Source organism: Orbicella faveolata, unplaced genomic scaffold (assembly GCF_042242905.1).
Source record: "Orbicella faveolata isolate gen_17 unplaced genomic scaffold, um_ofav_v1 contig_34, whole genome shotgun sequence".
Classification (NCBI taxonomy): Eukaryota; Metazoa; Cnidaria; class Anthozoa; order Scleractinia; family Merulinidae; genus Orbicella; species Orbicella faveolata.
In genome coordinates, this window is record NW_028301563.1 from 1,995,569 (window position 1) to 2,017,764 (window position 22,196).

General features: G+C 37.6%; 1 protein-coding gene, 1 long non-coding RNA gene and 1 pseudogene across 12 annotated transcripts in view; 1 reads left to right on the forward strand and 2 right to left on the reverse strand.

Annotated features, from left to right (window-relative positions):
• Positions 1 to 11,728, reverse strand: part of LOC149104274 (uncharacterized) — a 31,106-nt gene extending 19,378 nt beyond the window's left edge. Inside the window, exons 1-2 of one of the 2 annotated variants that reach the window (XM_089271997.1) lie at positions 11,532 to 11,728; positions 772 to 1,070 (exon numbers count right to left, since the gene is read on the reverse strand). In XM_089271997.1, the coding sequence (XP_089128123.1) occupies positions 772 to 1,070; positions 11,532 to 11,550 (318 nt within the window). In that variant the 5' untranslated portion in view covers positions 11,551 to 11,728. Of the gene's footprint in view, positions 1 to 771; positions 1,071 to 1,197; positions 1,322 to 11,531 lie in introns of those variants that run through there. The other variant, XM_089271996.1, reaches the window with a different exon arrangement.
• Positions 3,270 to 11,181, forward strand: LOC149104275 (uncharacterized). 9 transcript variants are annotated; one of them, XR_016201645.1, is made up of 4 exons: positions 3,270 to 4,096; positions 6,268 to 6,352; positions 6,558 to 6,836; positions 8,657 to 9,565. It is a non-coding gene; the product is annotated as an uncharacterized LOC149104275 (long non-coding RNA). The 9 variants fall into 9 exon arrangements; XR_016201644.1 differs by having other exon boundaries at positions 6,739 to 6,836; XR_016201647.1 differs by lacking the exon at positions 3,270 to 4,096 and adding an exon at positions 5,247 to 5,581 and having other exon boundaries at positions 6,739 to 6,836.
• Positions 11,729 to 16,957: 5,229 nt separating the features above from the next.
• On the reverse strand, positions 16,958 to 21,802 carry LOC149104276 (uncharacterized; annotated as a pseudogene). The gene is made up of 4 exons (XR_016201696.1): positions 21,781 to 21,802; positions 21,470 to 21,583; positions 20,325 to 20,846; positions 16,958 to 18,610 (listed from the first exon to the last, which is right to left on the reverse strand). The product of XR_016201696.1 is annotated as an uncharacterized LOC149104276 (transcript).
• Positions 21,803 to 22,196: the final 394 nt, after the last annotated feature.

The following is a 22,196-nucleotide window of genomic DNA, read 5'->3' on the forward strand; positions in this document are numbered from 1 at the left end:
CTGATATTTAGTATTTGCATGGGTGGTCAGTAGCAATCAATCAATCAGTTTTCAGAGTCTTGTTTGATCAAGTTTAAAATTTTACGTGGATAATTTCCGGCGAACACCGCCGATGAAACAGACAATCCCACTTCGGTAAGAAATTTCCTCTGTTTAATATTGGTATTAGTGTTTTTAGGTGCCACAATCAAAGAGGGTTAGTTTTGAACCTAAAATTATCAGCTCGTTTGATTAAAAGGAAATCCGCCAAAAATGAACTATAAATCGTTCAGAAAGACTAAACTGTTGTGGTAGATTCAAACCCGGGAATGTTCATACGTATAACCTTTCAGAAATGAAAGACAGCAGCTTTCGAGAAATGACGTGACATTTATATTAGGATATCAACAAAGTTACGACCTGTCCCATTATAACCTATGGCTAGTTAATTAAGCATTGAGCCTCCGTGACGCTTTGAAAGTAATTAGAGTAGAAACGTCACTGAACTTGAAAAAATGAAATTAATTTAAAAATTAAGATTAATTTAATGCTTCATATCTCAGGAAACTGCTGAATGTTTTTGAAAATGACGGTTTAATTGCAATAAATTCAAAATAAAGAAGCACCGATTTCTTTTAAGAGCTTTTTTTTTTTCCTTTTTTTTTTTTTTTGTCTACTGATTGGGCTAAGTTGTTTCAGCAATATGTTCCACTTAAACACAGGACTGTAAAAGATGACAAAAAGAAACATAGAGAAATATGTTCAATTTTTTAAAGTTTATTTTTGACTTACCTCGATACTATAATGATGATGAAACTGGCTTGCGACGAATTTTTTTGAATTGTTGTAAATGTCGGATGGGAGGAGTTCACATAAGATTTTCCCGACCATGATATCGCGGAATGCAGCCAGGTTAAAGGAGAAACATGACGGTATGTTAACACAAGCAAGCCCACACTCGCTGCCTTTGAGAACATAATCTGAACCAATGTTGGTGATGTTGAGGTAGGAGAACTTGTGAGCCTTAAATTTGGCGTAAACCATTCCTCTATCTGTGCCTCGGCTGAGAGTTTTACCACTAACATCAATGACTTCAATTGTAAAGATAAAAATAAATAGATAAATAAACAAATAAACGTGCAGTTATGAAATCTCAAAGGGAAAAACGGACGGTCACCAAAGTGATGTCTTAAAGTTACAAAAAGAGGAAAAGTTTACCCTTAGAACCATTTGAAGAAGAGACAAGTATCACCAATACAAGCAGATAGTTGCTTAGTTTATAAATTCGGACTTCCATTCTCTGTCGCCGATGCAAACCAATTTTACCGGACGATTGAAAATTAAGAAAGATAAGTTTCAAGAACGTTTGTATCGAATTTCGTGGCAGTGCACAGCAGCCTCATTGGCCTATGGTTTGATAAGTATTGCAGATTATTTGGTTAATGGATACCTGTAATTTTTATTTATAACCAATTACATGCTGCCAGCCAACGGGTAGTGATAGAAGAACATGCATAATGTATTTGTTAGCAATGTAAAAAATAAAGTTACTTTTCAAATTCTCTTGCTTGGCATGTAACCTAATTATTTGGCGCGTCTACGACCTTAGACTCTTTCTTTTACAGCAAACAAACTTGGAAAAACGAATAGGAAGTTACATTTTTAATCTAGGCAGTGAAGGAAAGTGACAAGATCTCGAATATATCAGCTGATAAAATTGAATTTCAATTTTTAAATGTCAACAATGCCCCCTCTTGAAAGCATGCTATTAACTTGTGACGTTATATTGGAAAAGAATACATCATAATTTCAACTGGTTGCTATATAGTACTATAGCAAATTGAGTTTACGGCATTAATTGCAAACGATAAGTTGCTGACGCTAAATCTTCTCGGTTCTATCTCTGTCCCTCACTAACTGTTGCATGATAACATTTGTTGCTTGGACGCTATTAACAGGTAAATCGATGGTTGTCTCCTAACCTGGAACACAGCTGCCCCTACATATCACTCCCGGCCACCTGTCATCATTTTTCGGCGTAGGCGAGAACGTACGTGACCCTCCACTAAATTTCATATTTTCGAAAATTTAAGGTGGCTGTGAACCCACTTCCCCTGAAGAATATTTTACTTATACTTTGTCAAACTGTTGTAGCTCGACACAACCTTACATACGGCAGCTGCGCCCGCACTACGTGCAGCAGTCAAAACTTAGTTGTCCTGCCGAAACGACACGATGATAGTCATTTTCTCCGCAGCTAACACAAATAAAGACAATGCAAATGGTGCTCTGGCCTCTTCTAATAGTTAACTTGAAAATTCGAGGTTCAGAATAACAGACTTATTATCCTACCAGGCGACAATCGACGAACTACGAGCGAGTTGCCTGACGTTGGGGCCAAATTAAAAGCTTGGAGGCTCAAAATGTTTCATAATTTTCACTTTTTGCAATCTGATATGGTTTTTTGGAATTAAAAATTCCTTTTCGTGCATATTTGATGCCATTTCCAGTGTGAAAAGTTGTCCGACTTCAATGCTTTTCTTGTTAACTTACAACGAATTCGGGACTGTATAGTTTTTCCCGCCTGCTGAATCCTGATTGGTCAATTCAAATTTTAGGCGCGGCAGCCATATGTTTGATTTAACCCTCGGGCGTACAAGTTAGGTAGCTCCCTCCATTTTTAAAAAACAATTTATTCTATGTGGCTGAAACTTTCCGTGACTGGTCCTTCATTCTCTGTGGAAGTTTTAATATGTCAATGGTATGTCCATCATTTTTGACGTTGCCATGGCAACCAACAAATTTCATGTGGGTCAGGTCAAAAGTTAACTTTTTTGGAGACAATTCTGTATTTTTCCCAGTTTTCTTCATCAAATTGTAGAAATTCATGAGTTTGTACATTTCAGAAGAATTTTGGCTTGATTTGCACTAATCTCCATTATTTCTTGACTTTTTTGTAAAACTAGTGAAGTCCAAAATGGCGGATCCAAAATGGTGGGTCAATTAACGTCATTTTACGTCATATGACGTTATAACCAACAAAAATGGTAACATGTTGTAGAGCAGGCTCAGGGCTATCTAATCAATGTAAATTTATTTTCCTCTGCCTTAACAGAATAAAAATCCTGAGGGGGGTGGGGGTTTATCCACCCCCGATTGTACTACGGTGGATGTATGAGTTAGCTTGTACGTCGGAGGGTTATTAGCATCTAAAGTTAAATAAATCAGAAGGAGAGACAAAGTAATAAAAAAATAAAGGACATTATCGATCATATGCATCTGCTCGTCTTAATAGCGGAGCTCCGGCGGAGCCCCATACCCATATAGGGGAGAAAAGGAAACCCATGAATTGATTTTCTCATGGTTATCATGGCTAGCGGTATTGCTCGTGGGCGCGTACGCACGACGGCGACGACGACGACGACGACGACGACGACGACGACGGAGTCGCGCAAGATGGCGGCCATACTCCAGCTAATAGGTTGACAGAGACATGCACCCTCAGTTGGTAGCGGGTGAATGCCATTTTTCTTGGCGGGATTTTTAAAGAAAAACGATAGCGGAGGTTGATTTAATATTTTTAAGACAGGGTTGCGCTGAAGCAAAACACAGAAAGCAAGAATTAACAGGCAAAGAAGTAGCGAAGAATATCGCGAAAAAGACTGAGCGGGCCAGCGCTGGGGAAGGAGGCGAAACAGTACTGAACAATGCCGTGAATTATAGCTAGTCAAGGGCTAGAGAAAGGAGGTGAAATAATACCGAACAATGCCGTGAACCAAAGCTAACGAGGGCTATAGAAAGGAGTCGAAAGTACCCGACAAATTGATTCAGAAGACTGCCGAACTCCCCATGGCCAAGTTCAAAATTCGCGCGAACGTGATGCTGTGCAGCCGTGCAAGAAAATTCAAAAGTCACCTGATTTGGTCAGGTGATGAACATTAGGGAAATCAAACGTACCCGAGTGTTTTAGAGAAATTGCAAAACACTAAACGTAGCGGAAAGAAGTGGTTGATTCGTTGATCTATCGAAAGTATAACTTCAGTTTAGTCTTCATAACTTTTGCTGCAAGTTTCTGCCTGGAAGATTTACACTGGCCGAACTGAATTGCCAACTTGCGGTAAGTGACTTTTGTTGTTGCGTTTGGTATGAAAATTAACAAGTTTCCTCGGCGATATAAGCTTATTTTCAATTGGAATCCATTAAAAGTCTTCCTTATTTGAAGCCATGCTGTAAGAGATTTTAAAAATTGCATCGTTTTAATTTCGCTCGTCTCTAAACAATAACACGTGGGTCGCTTTGGAGGTTGCTGTAAGTTGTAAACAAATTATGTTTTCTATCGATTTTCGTCGTCAATTTAAGCTTATAACCTCACATCTAAAAATAAGCTTAACCAAAATCGTACTTGTAAACACGGCCGGGCGAGTTTTGAAGTTTTCTCTGATTTAGTTAGCACTGCCGCTTCGTAGACTGCTAAAATTTGTTCTTCTGTTCTTGAAAACTGAACCAAGAAAGGTCTACAAACCATTTTAAGCCGAAGCGAACAGGATTTGCTAAATTTACTTTTGTTCCTATGTGAATATTTGCATATTGTGATTACAAAGTATGGAGATTTCCTCGTTTTGTTAGTTCAATTTATTCGGTTTGGCGAAATGCTTTTGTGAATTCCGAGGTTAAATTGGTTGAAGACTGGTAAAGCTACTGCCAATGAAATGACTGCATAGCTAAATTAAGCCGTCGGCAAAAATACAGACTCTCAGTAATATTCAAATTTAAGCGTGAATAATTTTTCAACTTTAACACCGCAAGCTTAAACGAATTTTCTTTACCCTCTCTTTTATTCGGTCACCGTTCATTGAAAAGGGATTTGCTGTTGATACTCGAGCTCAGATGTAGTGATATGCATCTTGTGTTTATAATGTAGATTTCCTCGTTTTATTTTGTTGTCTGTCCAATTAGTTCGGTTTGGTGAAATGCTTATATAGTCCAAAATGTCGAGTAGACGATTATGCATGGCAATCCTGTCTGCAAATAAAGCTCTGCTTTGATTTTGATTGGCTATTTCATGTTATTTGTGCCATTGCTTTTGGTTGGGGGTACATGGACCGTATTTTGTTAATAAGAGGTTATTCCCCAATGCGGTATTTACACTTAATATGGAAATGTTCCAAAAAAGTGAGATAGTACCAATTGACTCGGTAAATTGAACAGTGTAATAGAAGTTCTTGCCCTGACCATTTCTCAGTAATAAGAAGAACTTTTACATATATATATACACAATTTAGTTGGAGAGAGTGCTCTCCTATCTCCACTCTCTCTCTCTCTCTTTACTCTCTTCTTCACACTAATTGTTTATTTACTAACTTATTAAATGAATGTCACTGACTGTTTTCTTTGTTGTGCATGCATACTTTTTTGCTGGTCGAAGAAAGTTTCAGTTTCTTCCTGGCTGTACAGTTTCCTTTCTCCTGTCCTGTACCAATTTGTTTGTGATATAACTTCGTGAATTCTCTATTCTCCTTAAATTTTATCTCATCAGGTTGATAGAATGCACTCTCAGAGTGTTCCCTCATTGTCTTCAGTCGCTACAATTTTCCGGAAAAAAGTAATAGTTTTCTTAATTTCCTTTTACTTTGTGTTAGGACTTTTTAGCCTGCCTGTAATTGGCCCATGGGCATTACGGGAGAATAATTTTCAAGTAAAGAATTACATTCGTTTTAGTGTTGAGTATTTTAAATTGTTATGAATTAGGCATTTCTTTTTATTTTTTATATTTTTTATTTTAGTCCCACGCAATGTTTTATGGTTTTACCGAGGTATACCATGTAAATGTAAATAATGCACTGGAATTGGTGAATCAGAGTGTGCATTATATCGGCTTTAAACACAAACCACATATTATAAATGACTCATGTAAATGATATTTTTATTACAGAGAACTGGACAGGGCAAGAACTTCTCCTTCTTTTGTGAATTTATATATTAATTCCTCTCAGTGCTGTCAAAATGTCTCAGGAACCTTCATTTCTGATAATCTATTATTTTCCACCATACCTACAGCACAGAAGCTCACCAAATCCTAACTGATAACTAACATGTGTGTATCTCTAGCCTTTGCTGTGTGCTACATGTATATTCTGTTATCCTGCCTTAACTGCTAGGAAAAAGTTTGGCAGAGCTGTTTCAACAGTTTCACTTAAATTGATTTCCAGTAACAGCGCTACATGTAGCAGTGTTATTGAGTGTGAACTTTATGGGGGATTTTAAATTTTTATTTTTTTATGATTACAGACGACAACAAAATATACATGTGTATACATAACCTGATGTTGGTGTTGGTTACAAACTGTAGTTCATAATAGTCATCCTATTACAGGTAAGGGGGAAAAGTTCAGAGTTTAGAACATTTCTTCCCCCAGCACACCTTCTGTCTATAGGTGCAATAATTGAGAGGTTATATATATGTACGAAGAGTAATGTAAAGTTACTGTATAAACTTAGCATTAAAATCTGACATTTGAATGCCTCCTTTGCTAAAATTAGTCATGATTTAATTGTTATCACTCCCTGTGAATTCATAGAGATTCCAGAGGCAATTATAACCTAATGTGGAAGTCCTGTCTTCAAGTGAGGGAAAATGACACAAAAGAGTTACAATGAAAGTAAAGAGAATTGTGAATGTTGATATGGTGTACATTATACATCTTGTAAAGGCATTTGGTGAGTGCCAAAGGCATAACATTTCATGTATTGCTTTTTCAGGACAAATTATATAACAGTGACGTTTTAAAAGGTGTGATCAGAAAAATAATGAGTACATTGTCCAGGCAGCATCAGTTTATGGACAGCATATGCAGACGGTAAGAGGAACTGTAAGCACTACCATGTAAGTTAGTTTTATGCTTATGACTTCTTGTTCTTGAATTTTGTGTCATTTCATCACAAGAATAGGTAACGAAAGATGCAATAGTTGTTGCAATATATTTTTGAAGGAAAACTTATAAGTCTGCCTATGCTGGATAACAGCCATGTGTAAACTGAATGTGAAGCAAACAATATGTTAAATATGGGGCAAACCTAAAACCCAGAAACCGGAATCCGGAATCTGGAACCAAAAACCGGAATCCAGAAACTGGAAACCGGAATCCGCAAATCAAAGAAAATAAGTTCTTCAAGTACGCGAAAATTGTTTTGCTTAGCTTTTCGACTGCAAAAAGTAAGCTGCCATGTAAAAAGGACCTCAAACTTAACCTGTTTTGAAACAAAAATTCCCCGTCTGTTGAAATTGTGCAACTGTTATTTTTAGTGAGGGCTATGATTATGAGAATCTCAGTAAAGTGCATCTTAATTTTATTCCAAGCACCTCGAGAGTGTCTAAAATAAGCTTGCTGGTAATTGCCATTTTGTTTAATAAGTGATCTTCAATTTACCGGAAGTATAAATTTATCCTTTATGTCTAGTACATACTGAACAAGATAGAAAATGTCATAGAGAACAGGATATCCATCAGTGGCAGCCCCCTGTACATTGACGGTCACGCCCCCCCATTTCGAAGTCCAAGGGCTAACCCGTCTGGTCTAAATATGAAATTTGATTTTTCCAACAGATACGAGACCAATTCCAGATTAACACAATTTCCACACATACTGTGACAAATCAGCATTTCATATTCTTGGCGGCCATCATATTAAAACAATTTGTAGAAATGTTGCACACTTACTTCCGTCTGCTTCTCACTTGCTGACAGATCAGACCACATGCTGTTCAAAGATGCTAAAAGACTGCCAGAAACTCACTGCAATAGCCTATAATAGCTTGTTGTTAATGTGCTGCTCACCAGTCTTCTCAGAGCAATTTGATCTAGACAAGAACCGGGCTCTCACCAGGGCCAGCTTGAACAAAAGATGGGTAACTGAGCCTATGAGCAGGCTCTCGTGTTTGGGCTGGGGGTGTGATTGGCAAAGCTGCATGAAGGCTCTTGGTGACATGCCAATGCAGAAAAACACTAGACACCTATTTAGCCTGCTCAGACACTAGAGACAGATACTAGAGCCTGCTCGCAGGCTATGAGTAACTCTATCCACCCAAAAAATCAGTAACCCTGACTGGATAGTGATGTACCGAATGAATAGCTTTATGCAGCTTTTGAACAACGGGGCCAGATATATAGCTAAGGGTTGTTCAGAACTAGTCAATAATTTTTTAGCAATTACAGTCTGTGGCTGAAGTAAAGCCAAGAAAATAAATAACAACAAAATGATTTTTGCTCATATTTATTTATTAGACATTGCTGAAGTGAATTATTTCTATCATCATTCATAATATCTGGATTCCAGATTCTGGTTTTTGGTTCCGGATTCTGGATTCCAGATTCTGGATTCCGGATTTCGGTTTCCAAATTCAGTGTTTTAGGGTTGCCCCAGATGATGTATGTGCATATGTTAATCTTGAATAATCTGAAATTTCAGAGAGTTTAAAAATATCATATCATATCTGTGATGGTTCTGAGGTGGAGGGCTGTTACATGTACATGCAAATGTCTCATGCACGATTTTTCACTCATTATGATTCAGGTGCAAATAGTTTCTGTATCTGTTGATGTGCAACAATCTACACCAATATTTCAACCTAATAATGTACAGTGTATATTAATTAACCAAATTATGCTGTTTGTTTTTAGTTGGCCAGTGCTACTACATAGTAATGTGATGTTGAAGTGCACAAATTTACAAACATGCCCAGTGTCAACTTGTCAAATACATGTATATGAACTGGCCAGACAGTGTAGATTACAAAATTCTCTGAAAGGTAAGATGTTTCTTAAACATTATTTTGTAATTAATGATTTCTCAGACATTGTTTTCTTCAAGAAAAGATTCATACCCCACATGGAGGTTTTTTCTCTATTAGAGCTCTTGATTCCTGATACTTTAATTTGGAATTTCTAAAGACTGGCCATGAATGGGTGTTGGGTGTGAATATCTTCTGGAACTGCACATTCATTCATTGAGTAGGCAAGAACATCAGTATTTATCCTGACAAACTCTGATTTTCTTCTGGAAGCTGAACTCATATACAGTTGTACAGTTATATGTACAACCAAACAGCCTGGATGACCCTGTGATTGGGACTGTGCACATTGTTGTAACCCTCAATGTTCCAGTTGCTTGTTTGAAGCAAATTGCATTTGCTCTCGAAAGCAAGTGGCGAAGTTCATAACAGTTATGTAAGTTTGCTTTGTATCTCAGGGCAGAGCCTGCCACAGTGAAAGTTGGAGTACCAACCCCTAGCATTTGATTCACTACTAACACTCAGTAAACAGCTAACAATGAAGTACACTGTATATCAAAGAAAGGAATTACACGCCTGTTCCTGTCAGTCAATATATGAACAGGTTACAGATGGGGAGCCTGTATTAAAACATCAAAGATTTTCAAAGCAACCATGGCCTGGTGAGATATTTCTGAGGTAATATAAATTTAAGGTCCTTATGATTGCTTATAGGCATTGATTTTTATTGTAAACAATATCTTACTGAGTGTATTTTTCTTGTGTGCTAATTGTTGGAGAACACAGAGGTCACTGTTATGACAGAGATATTAATTTGTGAAAAGTTCTATAAACAAATGCATCTGGGAACAAATTAATTTATCATGGATGCAGCTTCTGAGAGATCCCCAATATTAATGGAACATACACTGTTCATACAGTACATATAAAAGAGTTTAGTAATTCATTACTTATGATTGTAATGCTTTGTTTGGTTTCTCTGTATTTACAGACAACTTGATGGGATTATAAATTCTGCACCAAGTTCATTGAATAAACTGACTTGGAGGTTCAGTTCTGCAACCCATCCTGTTTGTAGTAATATCATAGCTGCAACATTGTGACAGATACACTGCATTACATTATTAAGAAACACATATTAACTAATTATTTTTAAGTGCCTGTTAATTTAATCAGTTTTTCTTAGAGATAATTTACTCATGGTTTATTTAAATAATTGGCTTTTTGGCTTTAAAATGATATTTATTGAGCTTTTAAATCAATTTTGTGATAATCTGCATTGGACATGGCATAAATTGATATTTTGCCAACACGAAATGGAGAACTGGGTCTTAAGCAAAGTTGCAGGATTAGCATTTTTGTAGAAAGAAAGGGTTGAGAAATTTGTGACATTCTACAGACAGCCTTGCCATTCGCAATGTCCGATAAGGTTAATTTGTTCCATTCTGTTGTAGAAATAGTGTTCTCTAATTTATAAATTATTTCAATCTGTTGTTTAAACGATTGCCTTATAACCCCATGTCTGGCTTTGGTACATGTAGGATATTGATGTATTTTTTATCCATTTTGCTGTAAATTATCTTAATTGATGTGTCAATCAAAACATATCTTGGATATGCTGGGCTCTTCTGACAAATGTACCTATGCCTCATAACCTTTGAGTGCATTTGGTTGTGTAGTGCAGACAAAATACATGTACATAATATAACTTCCTCTTAGCTCACTGATAATTCTTGGTATAATTTAATCATAGCAAAATTAATCAATGGAACCCAATCGCAGCTCTTGTAGTCCACAATGCCAGTCGAGAAAAAGAACAAATCACATTGAAATTGAATAATAAAATTATTATTAGAAGCCTATGCAAGTATTCATGATCAGCAAAAAAAAAAATATTGTAATTACCATTCATGCGAGGGTGATTTTGCTTATTGCAAACCCTTCCAGCAGGAGGAGACTCCATACAATAGTGAAGATGGCTAAATGTATCTTTGGGGACAAGTTAGAAAACAAAACTTTCCAACTTTTCACATATGTATACTGTTTTGGTATTTTTGTGAGATTTCATTTGGTAGAGATTCAGGGACTGAGTATATTGTAACCACTGCATTTCAATCAGTCCCCACAACAAAAAAATGTGTAAACTTCTTTTGTGTGGGAGTCCCCATGTTAACTAAGGAAGAATATAATGATTAATGACAATGCCTTGTCTTTCTGAATAAGGTAGGAAAGAACAAGAAATGCCACCAAAAAGCACAGAAGACAGTTCTGTTATGTGATCAAGATTTTTGGTAGCTTCCCAGAAATCCTTAAAATCGTGGCTCTATATTTCATAATCACACCATCTTACACCTCGATCTGCTGAAGTAATACTAGTTCCGGCTGAAACTATTAAATCATTCGCAATTTACCTCATACATGTTGGATTATTTTCATTAGTAACAACATTCCGAAAAATAACTGAGGAGCTCCGCTTTTAGGCTGGCCTAAATCTATATATTATAGAAAGTGAGTTTAAGACTGTCAACTGCGCGCTCAATAATGAAAACAACAGTAGATAAAAATCATAGTAAAAAATTACGTCCAAAAACTTTTTTCCTTTTAAGTTTGAAATGCAGCATTGTTAGAAATAAACGCTATCGTAGCAAAGCTCCAAAAATGCTGATATAAGTTTAGTTTCCTTCCACATATTGCAAACGTTTCTCGAAAAAGTTGTTCGAAAAAAACTATGTTAACGAGGTAATAAAAGAGAATAATGTTGATACCTTTTACGCCAACACTCATCAAGAAGCATAACCAATTAAACCAGCTGAGGCGCACCTTCCTTGCATGAAAACATCACGGCTTAATGATTTGAAGTGATTACCTCTTCCTAGAAATGAACATTGTTGAAGATGGAACTCACTTTTATATCAACATTTCAGTGCTGCATCCAGTATTGAACGTCAATATTTCGTTAGCTTGTTTCAGACCATTGCATTGCTCATAGTTTTGATAACAAACAGAAATATGTGCAACGAGTTATGTCTTGTTTCATTTTTTTAACATCATTAGTTAGTATTATTTTATTTGTTCCTGGAATTTGTCGAATGAATTTTGTAGATATCTATACTTACCCAGACTCTAAATGAGTATCACTCATTTGATTGAGTGATATTCAAGGTTCAACCTAAATGGAACAATTGTGTGTGATTCTCTGAGCGTTCCTGTAAAGTTGCATTGGGAATATTGAGCAATGTTTCCACAAATCTCCAGGTGGTATTTATTTATTTATTTTAGATATTTTTTCAGCTAATGGAACCTCAATAACAGAAACTAAAAGGGTTACTGGGGCCTGCCTGAGCCTGTAGCTTTCTCGATTTCTTCAAAAGAACACACACAGACAACAGTTAAACGTAAACACGATCAAAGAAGAAGAAACACATACGAGTAAAAGACGTATGGATTATGACGTTACAAATCTTATATTGCAGTCCACGGTCTAGAATAAAAACAGAATAAAGTCGAACTGGTAATATGATTACAGAGGTGTTTGAAGTTGAGTGGAAGCCAATGATACGACTTAAGTTATTGCCATTATACTCACGCGTGTTTATTTTCTTAGATATACAATGCATGGTATTAAAGTTCAGGTGAGACCTTTAAAGGTGCTCCATTTGACTGTTTACGTACAGTGCGATGTGAGTGCATCGAAGCACCCGCAAGAGGTCACCAAATTGGAACAACGTGCGTCCTCGCAGTGCGAATTTTATTTTTGCGTACGTAACTGAGCGACTTTTACTGTGTTATACCCGCGCAGAATGAAGAATTGAAACAAACCGCATCATAAATTCACGTCTAACTGTAACTTTTACATTGAAGACAAACTCGCCAAAGTGACAATTATTAATACCAGGTTCACCATGGTTATAAAGCAAACAATTTGTAAGAAGCTAAGGGTAAGAATAGACCCCCAAAATGGCTCGTAAAACCGGCCAACACAAGTGCATGTAGTGGTAAGTAAAAACGCGAATTCTAAGACTGCGAACATAAATTAAACGGGAAATTCTATATCTTAGATTTGATACCTAGTATCCTTTTTTTCCTGTCGTTCCAACACTTCTGCATGCCATTTGAGTAATTTAGGTTTCACGGTCTGACGCGGACATAAAAGAGACAAGACAGGACAGGCACGTAGTGAGATACAACCGAGCTGTTTTGGGTTTTGAGCTGCTTTTTGCGAGCTTTTAGATGGAAAAATTGGCGTGGGATTCAGTAAGCCTTCATGTAAAAATGCGCTCAGAAATGTTGAGCAGTGTTTCAACAAATCTCCAAGTGAGTTTTTTTTTTGCTCATAGAACTTCAATAAAAAAAAAAAAAACTTTAAAAAGTTTATAGCAGCCTGCCTGACCTTGTAGGTTTCTTCATTTCTCCAAAAAGAACACACAGACCGTGACAACCATGGCTAAATGTAAAAAAAAAAAAAAAAAAAAAAAAAATCAGTGAACAGAAAAACACAGACATATGAAAGACGGACGCGCTTTATGGCCATGACATAACAATTATTTTATTGCATTCTAGTATAAAATCGAAATAAAGTCGAACTGGTACACCAAGTAGGTGGTTTTTCAAGTTGGGTGAAAGCCAACCATAAGACTTTACTTACTTGCATTACCCACACTTGTGTTTATACTCGTTTATTTCCATAAACAGCATTTGATATACAACGATGGCATCAAAGTTCAACTGAGACGTTTAAAATCGTGTCTTTTGACTGTTTTCGTACAGCACGAAGTGAGTGCATCTGTCGATACACCCACCCAGAGGTCAACGAAGTGGGGAACAACGTGCGTTCACGCACAGCAAATGTTTTCTTTGCATACGTAACTAAGCAGCATTTTCTGGAGAATCCACGCTGTAATAAACGCGCTGCAAGCTTCACTTATACCTGTGAAGAATTAAAAGTTGAAAACAATCACTTTTCTAATTCAAGTCTATATGTGACTGGTTCTTTGACGACACTTTGGTTTAATAGCATTTTGTTTGTTTGTCACTTACATTTATATCTGTGAAGAATTTAGAATTGTGAACAAATTACATTTCTAATTCACGTCTTGTTCATTGAAGACAAACTCGGCAACGTGATGATTATTAGCATCAGGTTCACCGTGTTTATTTAACTAAGAACTTAACATAAGTGAAGGGTAAACTCTACATCAGTAGATCAAACTGTAAAATCTATCACCAAAGCAAATACGAATATGATTTATCTCGATCCTCATTGTGCGTTTACAAACTTAATTTATTGCCATAATTTCCTGCGATGGTCTCCAGAGTTTAAGGTGGCCGAACACAGTTTTCGCGCGCGGTCTTCCTAACGCGATTTTGTGAGCGCACAGAGATTGCAAAAGACAAACATACGGTCGCTACAGCGATCATTTTATTTGCTCAATACCCGCACTATCTGTGCTATTTTTCTTCATAATTGAACGCAGTGTATTGATGGTTTTAGTCTTTTATTACAAAGGTATCATTGAGAAGGTAACGATGCAAAGAACCCAGCAATCCTCAGCTTTTTCGTTGTTACCAAAAGAACTCAGTTAAATGCATCGCATGCGTATTAAGTCAAAATAGTGCGATTGAATGCGAAATAGCTTTCTAGGAAATAAGCCTATTTCTCGAGAATCACTCATTAGAATTTCACGAAATTTGGCCCAAAAGTACTTTAGGAAACAAGTAACTGGAGTACTGAAAAAAAGATGAAATTTAACAAAAAGAATTCTAGAAATTCCAGCGAACCTTTAACAAGGGAAAAGTAAAGATCTCTGTTAAATTATTATCAAAATAGTGTTAACTTGTGAGTATCGTTGCAAGCTTGTTGCATGGAAATTTTAAAGAAAATCTAATGACTAGATTTTCTGCAAATAAACAAAACCGATTTTAAAGACCTGTGTTTTACTTGTTCATGTTGCCATGGCACAAAGGTCGTTAGCCTAACTATAAAAAAACAAAACAAAAAACAAAAAAACAAGAAACAAAGTTTGTGTTGTTAACAGTGTTAACCTGCTTGCCGCTTTTTTTTTGGCGACTAAAGGATCAAGTGTTTCAGAGAAAAAGGTGAATGAAACACAGGTATCAAAAACTGTGTTCAGCCACCTTAACTTAAGAGTCTCCTAAACTTGCCAAGTGAAGTCAAGCTTTTCGACCAATCATTATTGAAGCGCTCTTTACCACAGGTTACCAAAGTATGTTTTGAATTGGTATGGAGCTCTGCGGGAAATTGTGTGGTTCTCAAAATTCGTTGAAAACTCTAAAACCTACCCCACGGTTTTCCTTTAATATCTGATATCTTTTTTTAGTCTTTCGATTTAGCCTTTACACTTTGTATGTGCACCATTTGAGCAATTTTGGTTTCAACGGTCCGACGCATACAAAAAATAGACATGGTAAGACATGAACGTGGAGAGAGCTGGTTACTTTTGCAAGCTTTTTGAAATGGTCTTTAAAAATTTGTCGCTATCTGGCGACGTTTTCTGTTTTGCCCCGCCTATTTTTATTGAGCGTCAGACCACTTAAACCAGTGTGTAAACCAAAATGGCTCAATTAGCACACAGAAGCGCTATATCTATCGAGAGAAAGATGACACCAGGTAGGGTTTCAAGATTTACTGTAGCTTTTCAAAGAAAAAGAAAAAACAAAACGAAACCAAAATAACCCCCCTCCCCCTCCCCCCAAAAAAGATAGTAATAGTTTTTAGAATGTTTGTAGCCTGCGTAGCAAGCGTTCCTGTGCGAAGAGCTATTTCGCATTCTGGCGGCGCGTAAATTAGAGCAAGAGCAAAAATCGACGAAACACCACTCCCTGCCTCGCCGATTGTTTTGCTCTCGCTCCAATTTACGCCCGGCCATAATGCGGAAAAGCTCTTTGTACGGGAACGCTTGCTACGCAGGCTAGAATGTTTGAACAATTTTAAATACATACGAAATTAATATACCAGATCGAACAATGACAGGAGCACTCTAGAATACGAACAATGTTGTCATGCTATCATGGCTCCATCTGATCAGTTGCCTTTTGCTATTTTGAGATAAAAATTCTGGGCTTAATTTCGTATCTAAGATCGGAATCCGCTACTGATCAACTAAAAACAAAAACTCATGAAGGATTAAGAAGCGTGTTGAATAATACTACGACGGGTTCCCTTTGGTTAAAGCCTGCGAGCAAGCTCTCCACTAGTTCAAGAACCGATAAGAAAGCTTACTTGTAGCAACATTGTAAGTTTGCTTAAATAATTATGTTTGAAATATTCTTTTTCTTTTTCGGCAATTGTAGACTATTTCCAGAAGTAGCACTCTTTTTTCTTCCTTTTTGAAAATATATCGAAATTTTAGAACGTTCTACAGTTGTTACAGGGACCGCGGAGACCATTTTAAAGTGATAGGGCTAAAAAATCTGGCCAATACAAACAAACGTTAAGGTTACTTTTAAGTAGTAAAATCCATACTTTATCCATGTCAGCTGGAGCCCTAGAAAACAAATCCCAGCAGTAAAAGTGGTAGAGCAATAGCCCTACCAGCCCCTCCCCCTTCGCGGTCCCTGTATTATTGTTACGTTGTACCTTTGCTATCAGTAATGAAGGACTAGGTTAAGGGCTATCGAACATAGGCTTCAGAGTTTTCTCCATCGACGTTGAGGACGAACGGGCACATTTAAGCTTATTTAATGAGCTCTCTATAGTTTTTTCGCTCTTCTCTCGAAACTCGCAAAATTCTCATCCACACTGTTTTGTTTCCAGAACCAAAACTAAGGCAAAGAAAATTGAACTGCGCCAAAATATTGTCGAAAACTCCCGAGGAAAACTTCTCCACGAGGGAAGTGGCGCGTGTAACGAAACACTCATTTGCATCGGACATATTTAATGAGCTTTCTAACCTTCTTCTTTCTCCCCTCGAGCTCCAAACTTACCTAAATTCGTTTCAAAACTCTATTCCTTCTTCTTTCTCGGAGAAATAAAGCGAATGAAAGCATACACATACCAAAAACATTCCAATCCGCCAAGTTTTTCTTGAACTAAAGATTGAAAGGTTCGCGGGTAAGGGCAAGGGTAAGGGTAAAGGTTTTGGTAATTGGGAAGAGGGCCGCACACCCCCAAGGGAAAAGTTTTCCGCGAGTTGCCAACCTCACTCGCCACAAATAAATAGGAAGACAGACGCATATATTCTTTTTTATTACAATGCTGACGAAGGAAACATAATTTTATGCTCTGTGCAGATTGTGGCCCGACTGAGATCACATTCTTATATCTGTTTTGAGATTACTTTAATTGTTTATGCTCTGTTTTAGGCCTCTATAATATATAGTCGAGACCTGATAGAGTGCCTGGATGAGGGGATGCATTATACTCTATGGAAATCTTAAAACTATCCCTGTTAACATTATCTTCCAGCCCGTGCAAGTCTGGAAGGTGGAACAGTAGCCACATGCACACGTGTTACACTTATCCTTGTTAATTCTTTAGTTAGTCAAAGAGTTTGGAAAACCCACCTGAGAGTATTAAAGTGTTTTTAACACTAGAAAAAGAATGAATAGCATCAACATCTTACTCGAGGTAGTTCTCTTTTAGTTGTCATGCAAAGTTGCGTGACAAATTTCAATAACACAGTTCCAAATTTATAAACTTGAAGGTGATAATTAAACAGTAAATAGACTATCCTAACAAGTTTGTGGGGCAGGCTGGCCTTTCGTCAGGCAGAGCCGAATCAACGCTCTAAACATCATCTCTAGAAACTCGCTACGGCGGTTGATTTACCTTTATCAACGTCAAATTGATAATTCTAATCAACAATGATTTAGATAAACATATACAGGCAAAAACTAACGATAGACAAATCCGACGTTTCGGCGACATCTTGGCGCCATTGTCAAGGGAAACTAATTAAATATGCGGTTTCAAGAGTAACTAAGAGTTCAGAGTTTCTAATTTGCATAAGTTAGACAAAGACTTTAGCGCGAACTGAGTCTGATTGTACATTTAAACACGGTCGTAATTGTTTAATGAGTAACATCTCATCTAATTTCTCTTCAATAGACGACATGAATACGTTGGCTAGCAAGGGCCCAAGGGGGGACCCCATCGCTACTCCGTCGCTCTGTTCATACAGGGATCCATTAAATTGGAAATCACCATTTTAAAAGATGGTGTTGTGATGTTAAGCTGATATATTTCCAATCAGTGTAACCTGACGTCTTATCGGCTATTACGACTATTACTACAATGGTTTTGTTGACTACTTAAGAGCTCAACGCTTGTTGCTTTATATTCAACTAAACGTTAAAGACAGCTGTACGATAGTACACTCAACGCCATACCCCCAGTAAACTGTTTATCCTTTTCCCCTTAATTAAGAAGTGTTCTGGCACAAATATCGCTATTCCAAAGAAAACAAAATCAACTGTTCACTGCGAGGTTGCACAACCAGAATATATCGCACGAAAAAAGGTTATGTGGGAAGTGGTTTGATTTTCTACAACAAATTTATGGTCACCTGACCATGGCCAGCTGTTTTATAACAGCATTCATTTTGCTGATTTGTTCCAGCGTTATAAGATCCTCCCCCTCCCCCACAGGAGTCGCTTTCATTATCTCCACTGCTTCCACCAGAGTACCCTCCACCGCCGCCAGCACCTCCTCCATGTCCATAAGCACCACCACCACCACCAAATCCTCCATCAGCATTGTAAAGCTTGGCTCTTCCGCCCACTCCTCCCTGACGAAATCCTCTACCACCTTCTCCTCCATATCCCATGCTACCACCAAAGTGCCTTGAACTTCTTCCATTTGAGAAGAATCCGCCGCCACCACCACCTAAACAGAATAATACAAGAATAACTTGTTGTTACCACCTAGCCTTAGCCTGTTTAGCAGGATGCAAGCTTAGTATGTATTTTGGACAACGGACCGTGAAGTGTAAAATGCGGTACTGACACGTACTGATCGATTTTACTTTAAAGTGACATGTTAATTTCTTTTGGTTTCAACCAGATGGGACAGATCCAGCGACAAATACCTGCACGTTATTAAAAGACAAAAAAAAAAAAAAACGTCTTTGTCTATTTTTGTTCATAGGAAATGCAAAATTATGCAGTGGGCAGAACAATTTCATGTTAACTGTGCTTATACCAATCAGATGCCGCAGATAAAGAGTCGAAGCCTCAATTCCAGGGCTGTCAAGACGATATTCACGAAACCATGTTACTAAACGTAATGGTCGTTGTCGTGTCTAATTGTTTTTCTTTTGTTGTAATACCTGTTTTTGCCAATTTTACGGTCTCATTTTATTTGCCATGAAAGCGAACTTAACAGAAAATCCGAGTTTAAAGCACCAAATATGCTCAAAACAGCACATGCGCACCGTTTTTAACCGTTTTCTACTCCCTTTTATCTTTGCTTACCTTACGTTTAAGTTACCACGTCACAAAGCTGACTTTAATTATATGTTTGCATTTAATTCAAGGCTTTATGATTTATTACAAAGTTCAGAAAAAATGGTACTACATTTCTGTCGGAAACAGTCCTCGCAGGGATGATAAATAATGAACGTGTCACAATAGTGACAGTTAACATCCCCCACGGGGAAAGTGTAACTTAAGGTTCGCAGGGGTTCATTGGAAATTCTCAATTCCTCCTGTGGCATCTGTAGTGTTTACAAAGGTCGATTAGGTCATTATCGCTCGCTGGGGTAAGGAAACAACACGTGTACAGCACAACATGGCAGCCTCAAGGGAACTGTTCAATTATAATGCGTGTGCGGAATAACCACTGTAAACAATGACTGTTACTATTTATTAGCCGCAGCACACGCTTAAAGGTGTCTATTTGTTATGCGCCCCTAAATTGCATGCAGACAAGCAAAATGAAAGCAATGGCGCCACAAAGATTCTCCTAAACATCTAACCGCACAACTACATCACGTGACCAAAGATTTCCTTACGCCAATGGTGTAACGATATTGTGAGAGAGCGGCCTAGTTACCCTGTGTAGATGTGAGATAGTGAACACAGTTGTTGTACGTAGGACTTTTCAGGACTGCGGAATTACAGAGCCTTCATAAAGCTGTTCTTGCGTTATTTTTTGCCTCAAGATCTTAACAAATGGAGTCCGGATATGTCCACGAAAATTTGCAATCATCGTCATTATTTTTATTTGTCATTGTTTAGGAGGTCCAAAACAAGTAACTTAAATAACTCAAATAAATTTATTACGATAAAGGTGAATGTTACCAAATTAACAAACAGTGTCCATGTTGCTTTTTGTCTGTTCCGAAATTGATCACAGATGACGTCAAATGTGGTTAGAAAAACCACAAGTGGCACACGGGACACATAGCGTGATGTGTAACTGATGTTCTTTCCACATTTTGATATCCTCTGTGATCTATTACTGAACAAAAGCAGGGCAACATGGAGTCTGTGTGTTATAAAAAAAAGTGTTATAAAAAAAGTGTTCATGACGATCATAAGTAAGCACCAATGAAAATGCGATAATAGTGTGGATGATTATATAAATATACTCTACTTACCTGAATTACTACTATCGGCGGTCTGAGCACCATATCCATTGCTCCCCCCTGACCATGATCTGTACCCAGGCTTCCCTGTTGTGCTCGTGCTTGCATCACAACCTGCATGTCTTGAATATGGAGTTTCTACGCCGCCTCCACCTCCAGCATTACCAGAGGTGTGTTGCTTCCTCTCACGACAAATGTTCCGCCACCACCTCCGGAGGAAGAATAAAACGTATTGATTCCTCCTTCTTGACCACCAGTATTTGAATGATTTCACCTTTCGATAGACTGAAACTTCCAGTCATTCTTGCACCTCTTCCTCGGTACTGAGCACTGTTACTGTATGTATCATACCCCCCCCCTGCTGCTCTACCGCTTCTATTCGATAATCACCAGTGTATGGCACAGTCCACTGTTGAATACCGCTGGACAGTTTAACTTGACCGTCATGATCCTGACCTGTGTAATGATTGCCAAGCGATGTTGGACCATATCTTCCACTCGCACCGAGGTTTGTAAAAACAGCAGAGTTGAAAGCTGAGTAATTCAACAGAAAGTAACACTAAATTTGTTCTAAACTTTAGCCGTTACTAAAACTGTTCATAAGGTTGTTCTCCCTGGCACAGTAAACGACAGTTTAAAGGAATGATCACCTCAGCAGAAAGTTAACCTCGTCGGGATGAAATAATCAGAAGCTAAGAAGGATTAAGGTGTCTTATAGAAAATAATTCCAAAGGAAATTCTATACCATCGTAATCCTCGAGAAAAGACGAACACGAGAAAGAACGAACACTTAAGTAATATTATACATGTCAAAACGTCTTAGTTTTTCAGTTTAAAAAACGATAAAACATATTTTCGAAATTTGAAAAGATAGATAAATATCCACAACTCTAAAATTAATATCAAAAGGGCGTTTCGCAACAACATGGATAGCTTACTTATTTTATTGCAGTTATATTTTCCATTTCCAGTGTGTCCAGAGTTAAATAAATTTTACTCCACAGAAGTACCTGTGGTGTTTCTGTAACAAAATTGCTCTTGAACCAGAGTTGTTAGTTTAAGCTATTATGTTACAAACTGTGCTACAAGTCTCGCGATTCTCCTTAGGAATGCTGCACGCAACCTCTCTCACGAATTTCATGAATTAAGACACTAACCTATTTGACACCGTGTTCCTCCGAATCCCGATACACAGCTGCACGTGAAGCCATTCACTTGGTCGGCGCAGGTTCCACCGTTTAGGCACGGGTAACTAGCGCACTCATCGATGTCTAATTCCAAATGAAAATATTAAGAAAAACAAAAAAGTAATAATTTATAACAATTTAAAAAAAATTCTGAAACATGTCCGATTACGTAGGGATCCTGGTGTTTCCTCGACAACTGGTTACTCACACACATGTTTTTCTGGACTTTCTAGCAGTAACTATTGCCATCTTTCTCGGTGGTTTTGTAACGTCTTATTTACAGTCCCATGTTGTATCCTCCATGTACTGTTGCCATATTTAACATAATGACTGAACAGGTGGCTAAACAAACACTATAACACGAACTGGATCTGTTCGTACGTTCAGTTCTGGCTTGAGCCTGCATCAGCCTAACATCTTCTTAAAACAGCATACAATTTTACTGGTACGTTTTGTATTTCGCAAGTACAGTTACTTAAAACTTTTGTAAGAGACGCTGTGGTATCCGAGCATTTTGTTTGATTTGACAAGAACGACTTTCATTTGTGTCCATCCACGTTCTCGTGCTGCTGCTCACGAGTATCTTCTAAATATCCTGAATCACATCGGTAGGTTTCAATTGAATTTAACAATGGGGTGCTTTTAGATTTTTGTATCTTGAGATCCTCATTGAGCTTCCGACTTACACATACAAGTT